Source organism: Fukomys damarensis, unplaced genomic scaffold (assembly GCF_012274545.1).
Source record: "Fukomys damarensis isolate Sample0158 unplaced genomic scaffold, DMR_v1.0_HiC HiC_scaffold_9, whole genome shotgun sequence".
In the NCBI taxonomy this organism is placed as follows: Eukaryota; Metazoa; Chordata; class Mammalia; order Rodentia; family Bathyergidae; genus Fukomys; species Fukomys damarensis.
In genome coordinates, this window is record NW_022900921.1 from 624,463 (window position 1) to 644,201 (window position 19,739).

The 19,739-nt window shown below is 46.5% G+C and overlaps 1 protein-coding gene across 1 annotated transcript in view; it reads left to right on the forward strand.

The window, feature by feature from the left end:
- Rnf130 (ring finger protein 130) overlaps positions 1–19,005 on the forward strand; it is a 115,498-nt gene extending 96,493 nt beyond the window's left edge. Inside the window, exon 8 of the mRNA XM_033761505.1 lies at positions 12,089–19,005. Within this exon, the coding sequence (XP_033617396.1) occupies positions 12,089–12,198 (110 nt within the window). The 3' untranslated portion in view covers positions 12,199–19,005. The remainder of the gene's footprint in view (positions 1–12,088) is intronic.
- Positions 19,006–19,739: the final 734 nt, after the last annotated feature.

The window sequence follows — 19,739 nt, forward strand, 5'->3', positions numbered from 1 at the left end:
CCCTAGCATACAGTGTTGCTCGGTGATGTTTGTTCTTTCCGTCCTTGGATGAGAAGATGAACCAATCCAGTGAAGTGGGCGAGAGAATGGCTTTGCCCAGGTGGAGGAAAGGGCCCTGCACCAGTGAGGTGTCCAGCTGGCCTTTGCTCAGTGCCTGCATCTGTTGGTGCCACTGCCTGTGCTCTGTGTCCACCAGCCCTGACCTGTGTGTTTCATCACAGGAGAATAGGGGGCCACAGTCTGAGCTGCAGCCCAAGGGAAGGACTCTCAGACGGGTTCTGTCTTCCCTCCAGCTACCGTACACCTCACCGGGAGAGTCTGAATGAAAATTCTGGTCATGTGTCACTGCCCGGTGCAGAGCTTTGCCGCTTGTGAGCAAATGCAAGCACGTGGTCTGGAAACAGACTAGAAGCGATTAGAGGAGACCAGAGAAAAGGGGACTTGGCAAGGGGTAGGACCCCCTTCCCCAGGGCCAAGCACTGGTACCCTGGTGGCCTTACTCCAGAGTGAAATCTTGATGACTCAGGAGTAGAGAAAACCTGAGCGTCATTTAATTTCTTTAGGAAGACACAAGGTACAGACTTGTTACATTATTATAAGAACACAATGAGGTTTTGCTAGTGAAAGTACTCCTTAAAATTTGTCAGTTCCTTGAGTTTCTTAGTCTATTGGAAATACCACTGGGAAAAAAAAATACCACTGAACACTGAAGACTTATACAATGTTTCTTAAAAGTCTGAAAAAGAAATAGCATGGGACCTTTGTAAAGGCTTTGGGAAGTTTTCAAGTTTCAGTTAAATGTTGATTGCCTTAGAAAAAGTGCACCTAGCCAGGCGTGGTGGCGCACGCCTATAATCCCAGCACTTGGGAGGCTTACGCAAGAGGATCACTGTGAGTTTGAGACCAGCCTGGACTACATAGTGAGTTCCAGGTCAGTCTCAACTATGTAGTGAGACCCTGTCTCAAAAACCAACAACAACAACAAAAGTAGTGCGCCTAGCTAGGCTTGGTAAGTGCACACCTGGGATCCCAGCACTGAGGCTGAGGCAGGAAGGTTGCCACAAGTCTGAGGATAGCCTAGGCTACATAGTGAGTTCAGCCTGAACTACACAGTGAGACCCTGTCTCAAAAAACAAAAAAAGAAAGAAAAGAAAAAGTACACCATCTCTTTTACTGTTGACATTTCTTTGTGCAGTGTAAGATCTGAAATCAGTCAAAAGTGTTGCAGCTAGGGAATTCAAATTATTATTGGGTACTTTTTGCAGTGTGTTATAGCTACAGTCCAAGTTTCTTATGTGTTAAGAGCACAAAAGTGAAAGATAACTTGACTTTGGGTTCAGATTTACCCAGATTCTTGTTCTAGCTTTTTTTGTGGTGGTGGGGGGGGGCACTGGGGATTGAACTCAGGTCCTTGCGCTTGCAAGGCAGGCCACCGAACTGCTGAGCTAAATCCCCGGCCCTTAGTAAAGTTTTTTGGTTTTGGTTTTGTTTTTTAAACAGGGTGTCACTATCTAGTTGAGACTGACCTGGAACTCACTATGTAGCCCAGGCTGGTCTCAAACTCACAGCGATCCTCCTGCCTCAGCCTCCCGAGTGATGGGATTACAGTTGTGTGTCACTTGGCTTGTTTTTGTTTTTCTTAGCGGGGATCAAACTCAGAACCTTGCGCTTGTGAGGCAGGTGGTGGCACCACTGAGCTAAATCCCCAGCCCTCTAGTTTAATGATTCTGAGCAAAGTTTGTATTTCTGTGAGCTTTAATTTTCCTGTCTGGGAAGTAAGAGTAACATATTTACATAGAGGAAAATCATGAGATCATACACATTTTTACCTTCATCGCACTTTTCATATACTTAGAAGTTGTTTTATTTTTCTGAATCATTCATGCACATAGTTAAAAATGAAAATAGTAAAAAAGGTCAGAACCTGTGAGGTGCGTGGTGTACCCCACCCTGACCCAGCATCTGTTGCCCATGACTCCTGTGCACACTTCAGGTAGTTTGCAGATATACAAGCATATTCTTTCACACACATTTTAGGACAATGATTAGCAGAATATGCATAATGTCCTTACCTAGTAAAATCTCTCCTGTGCACAGTTTTAAAACAAAAGTTACTGTTGGCACTGAGCCACTAATTTTCCTTTAGTCTGTGGGGGAGAATGAACATTTCTAGAGCTCTTGGGGGTGCTACCTTGAGGATAATGGAAATATGGTTCCCAAAGCAACAAACTAGCGCAAGTGTTTTAAGAATTAATCTGACACCCCTGAAGAAAGCATACCTCCAAAATATAGAAGTCTCAGAAAGGAACAGCACAAATACTGTTCTTGGACGTTCTCAGATATCATGATGTCACAATTTATGATTGTTCCCAGTCTTCATCTTTACTGTGCGGTTTTCTTCTAATTGGCTCTGCTGTTCAGAATTCTGTTTTCTTGGGGGATCTACATCAGTTCCTTTACCTGTCCAAAACACCTTGTGATTTTAAGGCACTGATGGCCTTGCATTTGCTGTTTTGCTAGAACTGTATCCAAAAACAAGTAGGTAATGAAATTTGAGGATGAAAATATAGAATAGAATAGGTTTCCCAAAGCAGAACACATGGACCATGTAGGCCTTTATAATGTTTGGAGAATTTTGTTTCACTGCATACAAATAAGACTGCCTCGCTCTCTTCAATGTTGACAGACACAATGTATATTGAATCCATTCTCAACTTAAGAGCATCTTAGTTACTTAAAATCTTTGGAATCAGGGATGGGGGTGAGTCTGTTTTATGGAATTCAATTCTTTTTTGTCTTTAGCACTCATGGTTTCCATGTCTTTCCTAAACTCTATTTTTTTTAATCTTTTTCTACTTTAGATTCGCTAATGATTTCCTTTATGGTCGTAATCTCTTAATTGTTTTGTTTCTGTCAGGAGACTTACTGATGTGTTTTGTTACTTCTGCTGCTACAGTTTCGCAAAACTGATCTGGGCGGCCTTTGATTTCTTCTACCTCAAATGTCCTCTTGATTTGCTTTAGGTGGATTAGGGGTTATGGGTTGCCTCTTACTTCTGTTTTCTCATTATCTCTCTTTTTTTTTTTTTTTTGGTTTGTTTGTTTGTTCTCTGTACTGAGGTTTGTAACTTGTTTATGGTAGGTAGCTTTATTACTGGTATCCAGAACTTGTTAGGAAATGACTACTTTTCAGAGGTGTCTTCAAGGGACAGATAGTTGCCTTTTCGCTTTTGAGGCTGTTCCAGGATCCTGCCTCTTCTGTTTATTGGGACAAAGAGTTGCTGCTCGTTTGGCCCAGCACCCAGTTCTTTGGTGCCAGACTACAGTATTGTTCTTTTTCCAATATGAGATACATTACTTTTTTTTTTTTTTGTACCAGGGACTGAGCTTGGGTCCTTGCATTCGTGAGGAAGGTATCAGAACCACTGAGCTAAATCCCCGGTCTGAGATACATTACTTTTAAAGTGTCAACAGAGGCTGGGGATTTAGTTTAGTGGTTCTGGCGCCTGCCTCACAAGTGCAAGGACCCGAGTTCAATTCCCAGTACCAAAAAAACAGACTAAAGTGTCAACAGAACACTGACTATTGGTGTTTTCATGGAAACTGTGGGAATCAAAAGACAGCAGAGTGAAATGTTAGCAGGGGAATGTACTCTGCCAACCTAAATGCCCAGGCAGGAGGTCTACAAAAATAAAGATGAAATAAGATATTTTCCAACAAACACATACTATGAGAGTATTCTTTAGACAGAAGGAAAATTACCCCAGATGAAAACATGGAAGTGCAGGAAAAATTGAGCAACAGAAAGGGTAAATGCACAGGTAAATCTAAGTGATCACTGATGTGTAAAACACTAATAATAATTTCTTGTATGGATCACTTGACATGAACTGCACAAAAAGTGGGAGAGGCTAAATGGAAATGCTTCAAGATATAGTACTTGCATTGTCCAGGAATAAATAAAAGTACTAATTTAGAGTATATTTTAATAGATCAAGAATACATAGCTGGGGATTTAGCTCAGTGGTTCCAGTGCCTGCTTCGCAAGCACAAGGACCCAAATTCGATCCCTGGTGTTAAAAAAAAAAAAAAAGAACACACAACCTAATCCAGGATAACAACTGAAAAAACAGTAAAGTAATGTTTAGGCTACCTTGAATGGAGAGCCAGACATGGAAGTACACACCTATAATCCAGAATTTGCGAGGCTGAAGCAGTAGGATCACCAGTTCAAGGCCAGTCTGGGCTACCAAGTGAGTTCAGGCCCAATCTGAACTGTAGAGTGAGCCCCTGTCTCAAAATAAGGTGAACAAGAAAAGAGAGGAGAAAAGGGCAAAGAAGAGGGAGAAGGAAGGGGAGGAAAAAAGTAATAGAACTCTGACAATCACGAAGCGAGATCCAAGTAGCCAACATTAGGAATAAACAAGGGGACATCACTGCAAAGTCTATGCACATCAAAAATAATACAGTTCAGAGTAGAATAGCGGCTATCAAGGGTGTGGAGGAAGGAAAGTGGGTAGTTGTTAAATGGGTATAGAGTCTCAGATGTGCAGGTTGATGATAAGGCTTTAGAAATGTGTTTCATAACATGAATATGCTTATACCACCTAACTACGTACTGAAGAATAGTCAGAATGGCAAGTTTCGTGTTATATGTCACTGGCCACAATAAAAAAAATGATAAAAGGATATCGTGAGAACTTTGTCAGTAAATTCTGAGAATTGAATGGGCTTGACAAATTCTTTGAAAAATACAAGTACCAGAACTGATACAAGAAGAAATAGAAAATCTAAATCCTGTTACATGTACACAATAATTTGAACTCATAATTTAAACTTTTCCTTCAAGAACAATTTAGGCCTGAATAGTTTCACAGGAAATTTCTAACGTTTAAAGAAGAAATAACACTAATCTTACACAAATTTGTCCAGAGAATAGAAAGACAAATATTTCCCAAATCCTTCTATGAGATTAGAATATCTTTAATACCAGATCATATCAAGGATATCCTAAGGGGGAAAAATTACAAGTTAATATATTTTATGACTATAGATACAGTGTTTTGTGGAGGCTTGTTTGTTTATTTTTATATCAAAGATCAAACTCAGGACCTTGTGCTTGTGAGGCAAACTTGGTTCCACTGAACTAAATCGTAGTCTACAGTGTTTTAAACCAAATACTGGCTAAATGAATCTAATAGTATACAAGTAGGGGGGAAAAAAAACAAGTTGGAGTTATTAAAATTTTTTAAGGTTGAAAATCATAATTATTTACCACTAACAGAATAAAAATGGGCAGTCATACAGATACTGAAAAAATATTTGTAACCAAAAAAACAAAAACAAAAAAGGCAGGCCGGGTGTGGTGGCACATGCTTGTAATCCCATCCTCAGAAGACTGATGCAGAAAGATCACTACAAATTAGAGTTTGAGGCCAGCCTGGGCTACAGAGTGAGTTCAAGGTCAGCCTGAACTGCACAACAAAGCCCTGTCTCCAAAAAAAAAGGAAGGGGAGAGAGAGAGAAAGAGACAGAGTGAGAGAAAGTTAAAGAAAGCAGGTGTAAGGGCCCACACCTGTAAACACCGTAATCAGGAGGCTGAGACAGAGGATTGCCATGAGTTCAAGGCCAGCCTGAACTACATAGCAAAACTGTCAAAAAAACAAAAACAAAAATCTAGGATAAACAGTGTACTTTCTTAATTTAATAATGGGTATTTTCAAAATTATAGCAAACATGAGACTTCCTGATGAGATACTGAAAACTTTTTCCCTAAAGTGGTAAATAAGGATACCTTTTATGACTATCTCTCAACACTGTATTGGCAGTGTTCACTGTCATGATAAGAAAAATAAAAAGTACAAGAACTATAAAAGGAATAAAACTGTCACTATTCACAGACTGCATGGTGGTATATGTAGAAAAGGCATATATCCTAAATCAGCTCTTTAATAAGTGAGATTAGCAGGATCATTGTATTTCCATATACCAAATAAGCAATTAAAAATGAAGTTTTCAAAAAGTTACCATTTACAAAAGCATCAAATAAATGTCATACTGGCAAATATATCTGAGAGAATATGTACAAGACTTCTACAAGAGAACTTTGTTATTGAAAATAATTAAAGATCACCTTTATTATATTCACGTATTAAATACGTGAATATAACAGAGGTTGACCGATTAAAATTCCAATATTGTAAAGGGGTTAATCCTCTCTCCAAACTGGTCTGTAAATTCACTGCGGATTCAGTCTGATCCCCATGTGTGCGCGTGTGTGTGACAGTGAGCGACTTCACAAAGTAATTCTAGAACATGTATGGAAAAGGACCAGGAAACACCGCCTTGAGGAGTGATGAAGCAGAAAGACTTACAGAACCAGAAATCAAGACTTTTTGTAAAGCCGCAGTAGTTAAAACAGTGTTACTGATGCAAGGATGAGCAGATAGCTTAGTAGAAAAGGATACAGTTCTGAAACAACCTCACGTTCTTGGACTCGTGATTTGTAACAGAGGTAAGTACGGGAGCAGGGATAAGAACAGTCTTTTTCAAGATAGTGCTGGATCTACCAAATTCTCATCTCTTCAGGGAAGAAAATGAATCTTAATTCCTACCTCACATCATACTCAAAAATTAACTTTGGGGCCAGGGATTTAGCTCATGGCACTGCACCTGCCTCATAAGTGCACGGTCCTGAATTCCAACTCCAGTACTGAAAGAAAAAAAATTAACTTGAAATGGATCATGGACCTAAATGTGCAAGGCAGAGCAATGAAGCGTCTAAGGAGTAAAATGCATTATCTAGGTTAGGCCTGGTGGCACACGCCTGTAAAGCTACCACTTAAAGCCCGAAGCAAGAGGATCACAAGCTCAAGGCCAGCCTGGGCTCCATAGTGAGTTCAAGGTCAGCCTGAACTACATAAGGAGACCCTGTCTCATTCATAAATAAATAAATATCCTCAAAGCCTTGAGACAAAGCCAGGTGCACTGGCACAACCTTGCAATCCCATCTATTCAGGAAGCTGAGGCACGAAGATCATGAGTTCAAGACCATCTCAAACAACAAAGAACAGCCGGGCGTGGTGGCGCATGCCTGTAATCCCAGCACTGGGGAGACTGAGGCAGGAGGATCGCTGAGTTCGAGACCAGCCTGGACCACATAATTCCAGGTCAGTCTCAACTACATAGTGAGACCCTGTCTCAAAACCCCCCAAAAAAAAACAAAGAAAAAAAACTTAGGTATAGATGTCTTAAACAACTCAAAAAAGCACAACAAAGAGATAAATTGGGTTTTCTTTGTTTTGCTTTTTTGAGGCAGGGTCTCACTACGTAGTTGAGACTGACCTGGAACTCACTATGTATCCCAGGCTGTTCTCGAACTCACAGCGATCCTCCTGCCTCAGCCTCCCGAATGCTGGGATTACAGGCATGCGCCACCACGCCCAGCCCACAAAGAGATAAATTGTACTACACTAAAATTAAGTCATTTTGATAATCAGATTACACTATTTTAGGAGAAGAGTCCTGTAATAATTATAAATCACAAAGAGCTTGTTCGGAATAAAGGCGGGGAAAAGACTAACAACCTAATGAAAAATGAGCAAAGGAAACTGACAGGTGAGAATTTTAGCTCAGTGGCACCACACCTGCCTTACAAGGTCCTGAGTTTGATCTCAAATAGAAAGAAAGAAAAACAAACAAACTGACATTTCAGAATAGAGAGAGAGAGAGAGAGAGAGAGAGAGAGAGAGACATTTCATAGTGACCAAATATACAAAAACCTGTGAGAAGCATCCTTTTGTGTGGTTATCAAGGAAATACAAATTAAAATCACAATGTGACACCATTATACACCCAACCAGAGTGCTCAATTGAAGAAAACAGGAAATGTTGAGTATTGGCACAGAGGTGCCTTTGGACATCTTACTGAGGGGAGTAAAAATCGCAACAGCCACCTTGGGAAGCTGTCACCTCTTTTGAAGCCAACCATACCCAGGCCCCGGGACACAGCCACTCCTACACTAGGCATGATGAAAGGAAATACCATGCATAGGTGAACAAAAGATATACCTAAGAATATTCCCACAGCAGTAATCACAACAGAAACTGTACAAATGTGCATCAATAAAAGATTAAGCAGGGCTAGGGATTTAGCTCAGTGGTTCTGGTGCCTGCCGCGCAAGCTCAAGGGCCTAAGTTTGATCCCCAATACCCCCCAAAAAAATTAGGCAAACAGATTGTGTAGTGTTTCTATTGTGGAATATCACATAGCAGTGAAAATGGAAAAAATACCATTTATCAGTGACATTGAATGAATGACAACATAATATTGTCTATAGGAATCTGGATATAAAAGATCATTGTATTGTGTTTCTGAGTATGTAAAATTCAAAACAGACAAAGCTAATCTTTGTGTGAAAAATCTCTGACTCTAGCTTCCTCTGGGGTTGAGCAACGGCACAGGTTGGGAGTCACTGGAGGGGCCTGTGGGTGTGGTGATAATGTCTCTCCATCCAGTGATGGTTTCATGGATGTGCTGTCTGTATTTCTTGAGATAAATATGATTGGTGCACCCAGCTGTCACAGGTCATACCTCAACTACGAGTTTACCTAACTGGCCAGTAACAACCATAGCAACAAAATCAGTTGATGAAGAGACAGGGTGTGGGGGCCAGGAATGTAGCTCAGTGGTGCCACCACCTGCCTCGTAAGCGCAAGGGCCTGAGTTTGATCCCTGGTACCAACAACAAAAAAAAAAAAGTTGTGTTTGCTTGGCAAATGCAGCATCATGCTTTCTCTGAAATCCATCCAGCTGCTTATACGTTCCTCTCCTAGTGTTCTGTTTTCACAAGGAAACTGGTTGACAGCTGTGGATTATTGAGTTAGGTTCTGATCTTTTTATTTATGTTTTATTCTTTAAAGCTAGGATTTGAAGCCAGCGCATCATGGACCCTAACAGTCTGCCACGGAGCAGCATCCGTATCCTCAGCTCCATTCTCATGGGTTTATTTGGGGTGCAGAGGAATTGCCCAGACTTGGTGTCAGCTCACTGCTGCAGAGCAGAAAATCTCCTTATCTTTAGCACTTTAAAATCTTTCACTATTTAGTATAGTTAGATTATATAGATTCATTAGCTGTCAGGTCATACTTCTCAAATTTTATTTGTGACCTTACCCTCAGAGGATATACAAATAGCAAGCAGCTTTGAATTTACACTGATTTTTTACCTGCAGTAGATTTTTAATACACAAAAGTTAAACAAGAAAATAGGATTGGTTTTATTGCTTATATGCTGGTATGTGAAATGGTTTCATTTAAAACTTGTCTGTACTCTTCAGAACAGCCTTCCTCTCCTTTCTGCTCATCAGAACATTTGAAAAATAACAAAGTTGCAGAACTTAAAATACCTAATTTCAAGCCTGCTAAAACGCTAGTAGCCAAGGCTGCATGCCCGGAGTATAAAGGCGGATTGGTTGTGGTACAGTCAACCCCCAGAAGTACATCACCAGGACAGTCTCAGCTGCGGTGCTCTCTTGGGCAGCACTTCTACTAAAATTGGAGCAATACAGAGGAGATTTTCAGCTGCAGTCCAAGGCAATTTGATGGGTAAAGAATACTCTTACACAGATGATGATGGAATAACTGCATAACTGTCTGCAAAAACAACCTCAGAGGGCCAGGCGTGGTGGCGCACGCCTGTAATCCCAGCACTGGGGAAGCTGAGGCAGGAGGATTGCTGTGAGTTTGAGACCAGCCTGGGCTACGTAGTGAGTTCCAGGTCAATCTCAACTGCATAATGAGACCCTGTCTCAAAAAAACCAAAAACAAAACAAAACAAAACAAAAGAACAACCTCAGAGGGCTGGGGTATAGCTCAGAGCTTGCCTGGAATTTCTGAGGCCCTGGCTCTGTGACCCCAGCTCTGCAGAAACATAAACAGTCCCAGCCCTTGTTGGTCCGGTGTTGCATCCCTGTGACCCCAGTCAGAGGCCAGCTCAAAGAAGAAAAAGGGGCCAGGGTTTTAGCTCAGTGGTGTCACCACCTGCCTCACAAGTGCAAGGTCCTGAGTTTGATTCCCAGTACCAAAACAAAGCATACACTTGGCTAAAAGTACAGGACAAGATGCTCAACGTGATTCATCCTTGGGGAAACAAATTAAAACCGCACTGAGGTACCACCACTCTTAATAACGTGGCTAAAAATCCCAAAGACTGATCAGATCTCATGCTGTTGAGCTGAAGGGCCCTGAAATTTTCATATACTTCTGGGAGTAATGCAAAATTATAGAGCCACTTTAGAAAAATGGGCTCTAGCCTCCCCTTTCCCTTGCTCCTCCCCCACACCCCCCTCTGTCTCTGTCTTCCTGGTTCAGGGAACTCAGAGCCTTTGCCCTGAACTACATCCCTAGCTCCTTTTTTCAAAATTTTTTGAGACAGGGTCTTGCTAACTCTCTAAGTTGCCCAGGCTAGGCTCAAACTTGCAGTCATCCTGCCTCAGCCTCTGCTGGAATTATAAACATACAGTTTCTTAAAAAGTAAAGCAGTGTTGCTGCTGTCTGCCTTGCAAACCCAAATCCCTAGGTTCAATCCCCTGTACCAAGAAAATAAAAAGTTAAGCAGAGACCAGCCTAGTTCATTCGCTCCTGGGTATTTACCCAAGAGACATGTGTGCACACTTCACACTGTGCCCAAACTCTCAGAGCCGCTCCGCTTGGGAGACCCGATTATACTAGGGGTCCCATTTATTGAAAAGTTCTAGGAAGATGAAAGCTGATCTTTTCACCTGATGGCAGAAGTAGGGCGGGCGAAGACGAGGGCTGACTGGGGGCAGCGGGAGAGGTGGAGGGTGATAGCTGTGTCCGTCACCTCAGCCCTGGCGATGGTTTGTCAGGTGCCACATAAACTCTCAGAACAGTGCTCCTTTTACAGAGTGGCCGTCGTGCATCGATAAAGCTGTAAACATTTTTTATAATTATCAAAGCATAAGTATATTGAGGCAATGGGAAGTGTGCTGGATGGAGGAGGTTAGGGCCATGGCGAAATCCTAGTCTTCTGCAGTGGGAATTCAACAAAGCCTCAGACTGAGACAACCGGGAAGGGTGAACAGGCTGTGGTGCTCTGAGTCATGGTGGTGAACCGAGAACAGCTCGGAGTAGCTCGTCCGAGGGGCTGTCTTCCAAGCACATGGACGTCCGTCGTTAAACCGTATAACTTTAGGCATAGCTTTACTCGGCCCTCCTAGCTCCATTTCCAGTGTTTGTTTTATTTTTCACTTCGTATTAGGATGTGTTCTGATACGTAGTGAATGCGTTCGTTGGGGTACAGCTCGTAGACATGTCGCGGCTAGGCCCCATCTCTTACCCTTCCCTCCTGCCATGTACCCTAAACCCAGGGCCCTTCCCATCTCTGCAAAATCTGTCTCCCTATTTCCTATCATATTTTGTTTTGCTCTTTAAATTATTTATACTTTGAATTGCTCATAAGAAGTTGTAACTTTAATATAAATTAAAACTTTTCAACACGTTATCTGAACCTCAACATCACCTTCCCAGATCCCCACGTCTGCCGGGCTGGCTGGCGCCCCTCGGGTCAGCGGGACAGGTGCTCAGAGAGGAGGGCAGGGTCGCTGGGGTGGGGAGCTCTCCTCATGGCTGTCCCGAGGAGGCAGTCTCAGACTGCAGGGAGAACCAGAGAAACAAGCGTGCGGGCAGCTTCTGCCGTGAAGTGGGGCAGTGGTAACCTCCCAGCGACCAGGACATAGGGCTGCACCCACGTAAAGTGAGGCCGCCTAGGCGGTGTGACCTGGGTTCCACCCCAAACACACAAAACTAAATTAAGTGCTCGGGGCATAGCTCAGTGGTCGTGTGTTGGCCTAGCGTATCTGAGGCTCTGGGTTCATGCACCAACCCTGCAGTGTGGTAGTTATTTAATTAAGATAAAGTATGCTGACTTCGAGGACTATATTCATTTTTTATTTTTGTGATAAAGGACCAGAAGAAGAACACCTTTGAGGAAATAATGCATCTCTGTCCTGTGAAGCCTCCGGGGGCTGACTATATTAAGTCTGTTTCTGATGTTCCTTTTTTTGCAGGTGGCCACTTCTTTCACCGAAACTCCTTGTCACCTCGGAGCCTGGTGTATGAAAGTGAATTCTCTACAATCGAACCTTCTTTGGACATGTATGATGAGAACAAAACCTGATTTTTTACAATGGGCTATGGGGGTCACTTCGTTTGTGATTTGATTTATGATCACCTTTCTTATTTCGTATTCTTCTGTCAGCATCCGTTTTGGAGGAATGGCAGTGCTTCCAAGCGCGGGCTGGGGTTCGGGGTTTCATTGCAAAGTCCCCTGAGGCGAAGCTCTGAGGACAGTACGTTGGCCTAGGGAGCCTCATGGTACCGAACACCTGCCAAGCTGCCGTGAGCAAGGGCTCCCAGCACCCAGGCTGTTCCCAGGGACGAAGGGGGGCCAGGAGTTGGTGCTGCACCACAAGCACATCCCTCAATAATCACGTGCTATTCTGTTAGGGTGGCATGGGGCTTTTAAAAATACTTTTTGTGACCCTCTCTCACAACGCATCCCAGAGCCTGCGGTGAAGCGCCCTGCCCTCGCACGGTGTGAGTCGCAGCTCTCTGATGTGCTCCTTTGTCCTCCGTCTCGTGCGTCCTTCTTCCCGCGAGGGCCTCTGCACAGGAAGGTAAGCGAGAGCCTCGCCTCTTGCACCTCCTCGAGACTCCGACCACTCTTTCCCCTGAGCTCTGCCCCAGAGGACAGAGGTCAGGACCAGGCTGTGTGCTTAATGGGCAGTGTCCACCCTGGGATTTGGCAGTGTCTGTGTCCAGCCTGACGTGAGGTGACAAGTGTTTTGTGGCCACTAAACCCCCGAGGGCCGTCCCCACGGCCTGCAGGCTGGTCCGCTGGGTGTGTATGGGGAGTGGCACTGGGGAGCCCAGCCCCCTGTCCCTCTGGGCACAGTGGGCACAGGTCACTGCCAGCAGATACCAACACTGGAACGGTCTGCAACGACTGAGAAGATCTGACCAGGTTCCTGCTGCCAGGTCTCGTACCAGGACCCCTCTTCTGTCTTCATTGGCCCAACGTCATCCCTGCCCCGGCCTCAGCACCAGTGTGAGAAGATGTTGGAGCCTGGCCTCCAGGCTTACAGAAAACCGAGAGGACCCTGAGGACAGGTGCTCTGCCCACACGTTTAGGATAGCATGGAGTTTACATGATGAGAAACTTGTATTCTGTGAATAACGGGCCCAAGAGGAGCAAACTTGCCAAGTTCGTCTCCACACCCTTTGCTGTGGTCCAACCTTCTGAGCAGTGGGAGCTGTGTGGGGTCTGAAGGCCTTCAGCGCCTTGCTGTGAACATGGCCCTTCAGTCTCCAGGCGCACTAGATGTGGCACACAGATCCCCTGCCCTGTTATTTTCACTGGCTCTGTAGGATTAAGTCCGAAATGAACATGTGCCATGTCTCTACTTATGGCATCTTTTCTTGTAATGTGTTGCTAAGATGCCTCCAACGCAGATGTGTCCCAAACAAAAACAAATCAGAAAGCCGGGGTGGTGACAGCCTTTAGGGACAGGACAGCCTTGTGACCAGCAGCATTTTGTCCTAATAACTGAAGGCTGAAACAGGCACATCTTTGAGGTTTTAACTGCTTTTGCTTTCTACTCTCTACCAAGGGCTTTTGTTTATTCATTTTCCTTTTTATAGTCTTTGTAATGTAAAAAATATTTTTGATAAGCAGTTTCAGTGTCACCATGGTTCAGAAAGCTGATGGTTTGCCCCACTGGGTTCTCAGTAAGAAAATGAATTTTAAGGAGATCGGAACTCACTCTGCCAGGCTGTCGCCACACGCTTGTGCTTGTGTTTGCGCTGGCTCACCAGGCAGATGTGATAACCGGGTTCAGATTATTGCGGAGCTGTCTGTACCTGACCTTGTTTTCCCTGAAACAAAACTCATATCCCTTCTGATTTGTGTGTTCGTATGACGGCATGCACATTAAATGTCACCGAGACCATTCTTTACTGAAAAAGAATGAAATTGCTTAAGAAGAAATATTTTTAAATTGAATCCTTAAAATCTACTGATACAATACTGAGTCTGGCAAATCTGGGGCAGTGTCACCGTAGAGCAAGTGCCAAGGCAGTACTGCTCCTGAGAGGATTTACAGGCGAGCGCTTCAGATCCCAGCTTGGCCCCTTTTCCTGAAGATCTGGGCCACCTTCCCACTCAGGACAGAATGTCCTGTCTCTGTGGAGAAGGACACAAGCCTTGGAATAGAGAGGGAGTTCTTATCCCAGACAGCAGCCTCCCTGCCAGCAGCTGTGCTGCAGGAAATTCCTGCTGAGCCCCAGCGACCCATCTGGGGGCCAAGACTGCAGCGCTGCCTGCCGCGTCAGCCTGGGAGGGTGCCCCAGCCAGCGGGCACCCTGTGCGAGCAGTTGGCCACCTGACCATGGCAGGCACAGCTGGGCTGCAGGGAGCCGCTCTTTGTGAAGGGGAGTATTTCAGTTCCTCTGAGGCTTGGCACCGGCAGTGTTACTGGGAAGTACAGTTGTACAGTAACCCTCACCATTTCCAGGAGGGACTCTGTGAGGACGGGAAAGGCTACAGGGTAAGCTCTTCCCACTGCAGACCCTGTCCTCTGATGGGCTGCTTGGACCTGGGCCTGCCTCCAGCCTCTTCTGCCTACCACCTCCGCCCTGCTCTCGGGTTCAGTGGGGTTTAGAACTGAGCTGTATGCTGCATGACTTCTGGGATCAGGGTCAGAGTGACAGGACCTCAGCCATCTCACAGGAGGACACTCGTAGCCCTCCATCCCTGTCATCCTGGAGCGAGGGGCGGTCACAGTGTGTGGCGGTGGTGAGCGTGTCCAGCCGGCCCTGCCTCTGCCCCGCTGCCAGCCAGGCCCCAGCTCCAGCTGCTCTGTTTGACCTTATCGTCCAGCTCCTCTCATAGTCCTCGGCCTGGCCTGGAGGAAAATCCCTGAAGTAATGTCCTGGATCCAGTCTGGCCCCATGGCCGAGACCGCACTTCCTGGCTAACCAGAAGATTCTGTCAGAGAACTATTAAACAAAACAAGGTTGCTGAATTTCACTAATTTGACACATCCTGAGAGTTTCATAAACCTTTCTCATGTTTTTATTGCTTCTCACATCCAGTGCGTTCATTGGTCTACATCCTTCAATGACACTGGTTTTAATTGAAGAAAAAGCAATGCATTCTCTCGCTGTTACCCTTTACTGTTGGGGCTTGGGCAGTGATTCTGCTACCGAAGAGCAAGGAGCTGATGTGTATGTCGAGAGTCACTTCGACAATAGGTTGCTGCTCACAATTGTCATGGGACAGACCTGCTGAATTTCAGGACGTAGCTTTTAGAAGGAAAATAGTAGAATAGTACAGCTAGATTTCCCCGTAGACCTCGTTAAGTTTTCTCACTACAAGACCAGTGCTTCTGTGTAGTGCATGTGAGGCTGGTGACAGTGGCGGTCCTGGCCTGCAGATGTGGCTCAGGGGTAGGAGTGCCTGCTGAGTGCGGAAGAGGCCTGGGTTCCACCCCCAGTGCATGCACACACGTGTGCACGTTTTGGCTGGTCTAAAGGAACGGCAGATCGACAGCCAACTGGGAAGTTGGATCCAATGAAGTAAGGCTGAGTCTGGAGGGGAGGGGGAGGGGTTTCCAAGGCACAGGCTCGGGGGACAGCACTGCAACCCCAGGTGAGGCCCAGAAGAAGGGCCAAACAGAGCCGGCCAAGGCTGGGGCTCACAAATTGGCCAGGGGACTGGGGTTGCACTTCTGGGACAGGCAAGGCTGTGCTTGTGGGCAGAAAGGGCAGGTGGGCACTGCTGGGGCCTGCGCAGGGTCCGTGCCAGAAGAGGCCTTTCACAGCTGACCCCAGGTCTGCTGACAGAAAGTACAAACGAAAGGAAGGAGCCAGGGAACAGACGCAGAGGCCTAGGTCCCGAGTCTTGGTGACCGAATGGGAACTAGTGGGCCCAGGGAGAGCCCTGTGGGGACACAACGTCTGCGGCTGGAGGGAGGCATGGAGATGCAGCACTGGTCTCGGGCAGAGAACTCCTGGGAGGCCGTGTGTTAGGTGTGCATCCAGCAGCCCTACCAGAGGGGCCTCTGCAGTCAGGCCTTCTCGGGTCCCCACCTTGCCCTCCGCTGCCCCGTGCTGAGGCACACACTCAGAGGACATGCCAAAGCCTTGCTGAACGTGTTCGCTCAGTTCAGATGTTGGTGGCAGCCAGAGTGAGGTAGAACTGCCCATGACGTGAGAACCAGGTTCGGGACGGAGCTGCTGACAGGTAAGAGGGACAGCGGGAGCTGCTGCAGGCACCCAGCTTGGGTACAGCTCACTGTGCGTGCGAACAGACTGACGGCTCTCTCCAGGGCCCACCGTCGCCCACACTGGAGTGTAGTGTGGCTCTACCTCCGCCCCGCTGCGAGGGGATGAGAGGGCAAGGTAGGTGCCGCAGGGGTGGCTTCTGCCTCTGCTCCCCAGACCTTGGCAAGGGCAGCTGTCCAGATGAGGGTGTGGATTGGGCTTTTGTTTTGGATTTATGGGTAGATCGTTCCAGAGGCTATCTTAGCCCATCAGGAAGAAGATAAGCACATAAAGTCTTCGAATGGCTAAGACCCTTGCCAAGGGACTGGGAAAACTGGATTCTGAGTATGGTAATATTCGAGAAGACAGGGAGAAGTGGGCAGGGTTAAGATGGCTCTGTGTGCTGTGTGGATTCCTGTTTCACAAGAAAAGAAAAGCATGCCGGTGAGTCCCAGCGGTGGTGTGGGGAGGTCTCTCCCAGATACACATGGCCCTGACTGGCTGGCTCGCTGCTTGTCTGGAACGCCAGGTCTGCAGGTCACACCCACCTGGTGGTGAGGGGGTGAGGAGGACAGGCTCGCCGTAGAATCCCTGAAGGGCAGAGGGTGCAGGCCTCCTGGATGAACCCAGGAGACCAAACTTTGAGGAGAAACCAGGTGGGCCTCCAGCAGGCACAGGATGAAAGCAGTCGCCTGCATTTTCCAGAGCGTGACCCACCAGCCTGCAGTGCACAGCGGGAGGGAGCCATCAGTCTTCACTGCTAAACACCTACATCTGTGCCTCCGAGATGTGGCTCTGGCATACCAAGAGGCGTGAGGCCACCCAGTCTGTCCCATGGGCTTTCCCTCCAGTTCGCTCTAGGCTGTGTTCCCTTTCTGTGACTCGGGGAAGAAGGAAGAGATGCTGACAGGATAGAAAAGCCTTTGAAATTCATGCACCTTGAGTGTTAAGAAGGGTTCAGTGCCGCGAAGTCACTCAGCTGTGGGCTCTTCCTGTTGGCTCCTCCACATACCCCATAAAACGCTAGGCTTGAGGTGGCATGGACCCCAGTGACAGCCTACAGGAATGATTTTCTCACATCAGCAGGCACTGAGAAGGTGTCACTCTGGCCCAGAGCCCAGGGTGGAGGCTGGCTCAGCAGAGACACCTTTGTAAACCACACACGTCCTGCTGAGGAAAGCCATGGGTGGAGGCCATCATCAGCACCTCTCTGCTGCAGTGGACCCCCCACCCCTGGGGGCACAGCTTCCCGGGTCCCCACACCTCTTAACGCTGGGCTGACCCAGCTTGTGTCTCACCTGTACTCATGGCTGCACTTGTCAGGCAGCCACGTGTGCAGGAAAGGACATTGGTCACCCAGCAAGCTGGCCTGATTCATCTGCCCCTCCTCTTGGTAGGTCTTTGCCTTTTCTACCCACCTCTCTTTATAGCTACTGGCAACTGTTGAGAGGTACAGAAGATTGCTCTGAGCTACTTTTCACAAATGTAATCCAACATAACATGGGTTCTTTCTCTTTCTTTTGAGATTACCCTTTCTCCACAGTTAAGACCAAGTGTTACACTGTGTGGTAGAAAAGGACTTCCTCCTGACAGAGAGAGTGAGCCAAGATATCCGTTTAAAACAGAGGGACGACATGGAGAGTATGACATCCCAAGCTGTTCTTTTCCTTCAAGTGAGCAAACTCCCCCTGTAGGAGGAAGGCCACTGACTGATGCCCGTGTTCCGTGGGCCTGGTCACCAGTGTGGCCTGGTCCCGGGTCCCTGCACCCTCGTGCTGAGATGGTCCATGCCCCCCTGGAGAGGCACACAGGAGAGGCCATCTCCTTTCACCACACTGGCAGCCCAGGCCTGGCTTGCTGACCGAGCTGGACAGGGGCTCCCTTGGCTGGTTCTCAGGCCAAAATCTGTTATTTTGAGCCAAAAATGGGAAACAGGATGGACTCTAGAGTGGCGATTTCTCTGTCTGAGAAAACCAGATCGGTGTGCTTAGAAAGGCAGGAAAGGCTTTAAGCTAGGAGGTAATGATGGCGTGTGGAGAACACCGTCCTCTAACGGAAATGCCCTACTGCTGTATGAGAGAAGGGACGGTTCGGTCCGTGGCTACCCTCACTAGCTTTTATACCTGTAGAAAATTTAGTTATCCCTTTCATATTTGGGTCAAAGAGCCCCTCATTCTGGGTTCCTGCTAACTATGCACAACATTTCAGAGGATAGCGTACAAAACTATTTTTCTAACTATAGCACAGGTACTTTGGGGTGGGGGAAGTTTGAGATATACCAAAATGTGGCACATGATTTACCTCCCTCCTTGAAGGATGAAAGGGAAACTATGCACTTGAATTTTAATTCGCCATTGGATAGCTTGTTGCCAGAAAGAACATACATCAAATATTCAAGAAGCAAATATAATCATCAGCTTTATTTGAGGCTCACTGTAGGAGGACTTGTTTGAAACACAAACACCTGCCAGTACAACGTGAGCTGATGTCTTGACACTCAGAACTTCTCAACCCTTGAACTGTTCTGGGCAGCACAATCCCTAGGTCCACACGGTTGATGTAAGTATAATTAGTGAAATTGTATGGTATATACCTATATGTCAGTAGTGTATCCCTGTATGTGCAGAATTTGCTAATATAACCGTTTCAATAAAAACCTCTTGAAAAAGCAGTTGTGGCCACATGGAGCACTGTTGGTCGTAATATGTGGGGTGAGGGTGACAGAAAACCCTACCCAGCCAGGCTGAAGTAAAAGGGAACATAGTGGCTTTTAGAAGCTGAAGTGCCAGGGGCACAGCTGTGTCAGATGTGCTGATCTGGCCCCTCACATCGACACCAGAACACATCCGCAACGTGTGCTTCCTCTCGGGAACCTCTACCCTCAGAGCCCATCAGCTCGAGCTGGTCCCGCCCAGAACAGCCTAGGTCAGCGAGTGGTGAACCTGTGGCACGTGTGCTGCAGCAGGCAGTCCGGGTCCCTCAATGCTCCGGAAGGTATGCCGTCACTGGCCTAGACCACGGGAGGCACACAGCCGCCACCAAGCAGAGACCGTGATCCTACAGATGCTCCACTCTGCAGCCCAGGCACGGTTCCCTCGGCCGCCACAGCAGAAAAAGAGCAAGTGAATGTCCAGTGTGTGCAGACAAGAGCTGGAACCATCAGCACCACCCTCCCAAACACCGCTTCACCTGCCTCTTATCTGTCATCTGTATAATCGTAAGATCCAAGGGCTCATATGGGGGGTTCAACTTAATGCAGAGCTCTTACAACTCAGAAAGCAAGCCCAATTTAAAAATGGCGTGAGCTGGGGATTTAGCTCAGCGGTTCTGGTGCCTGCCTCTCAAGCACAAGGGCCAGAGTTCGATCCCCAGTACCAAAAAAAAAAAAAAAAAAAA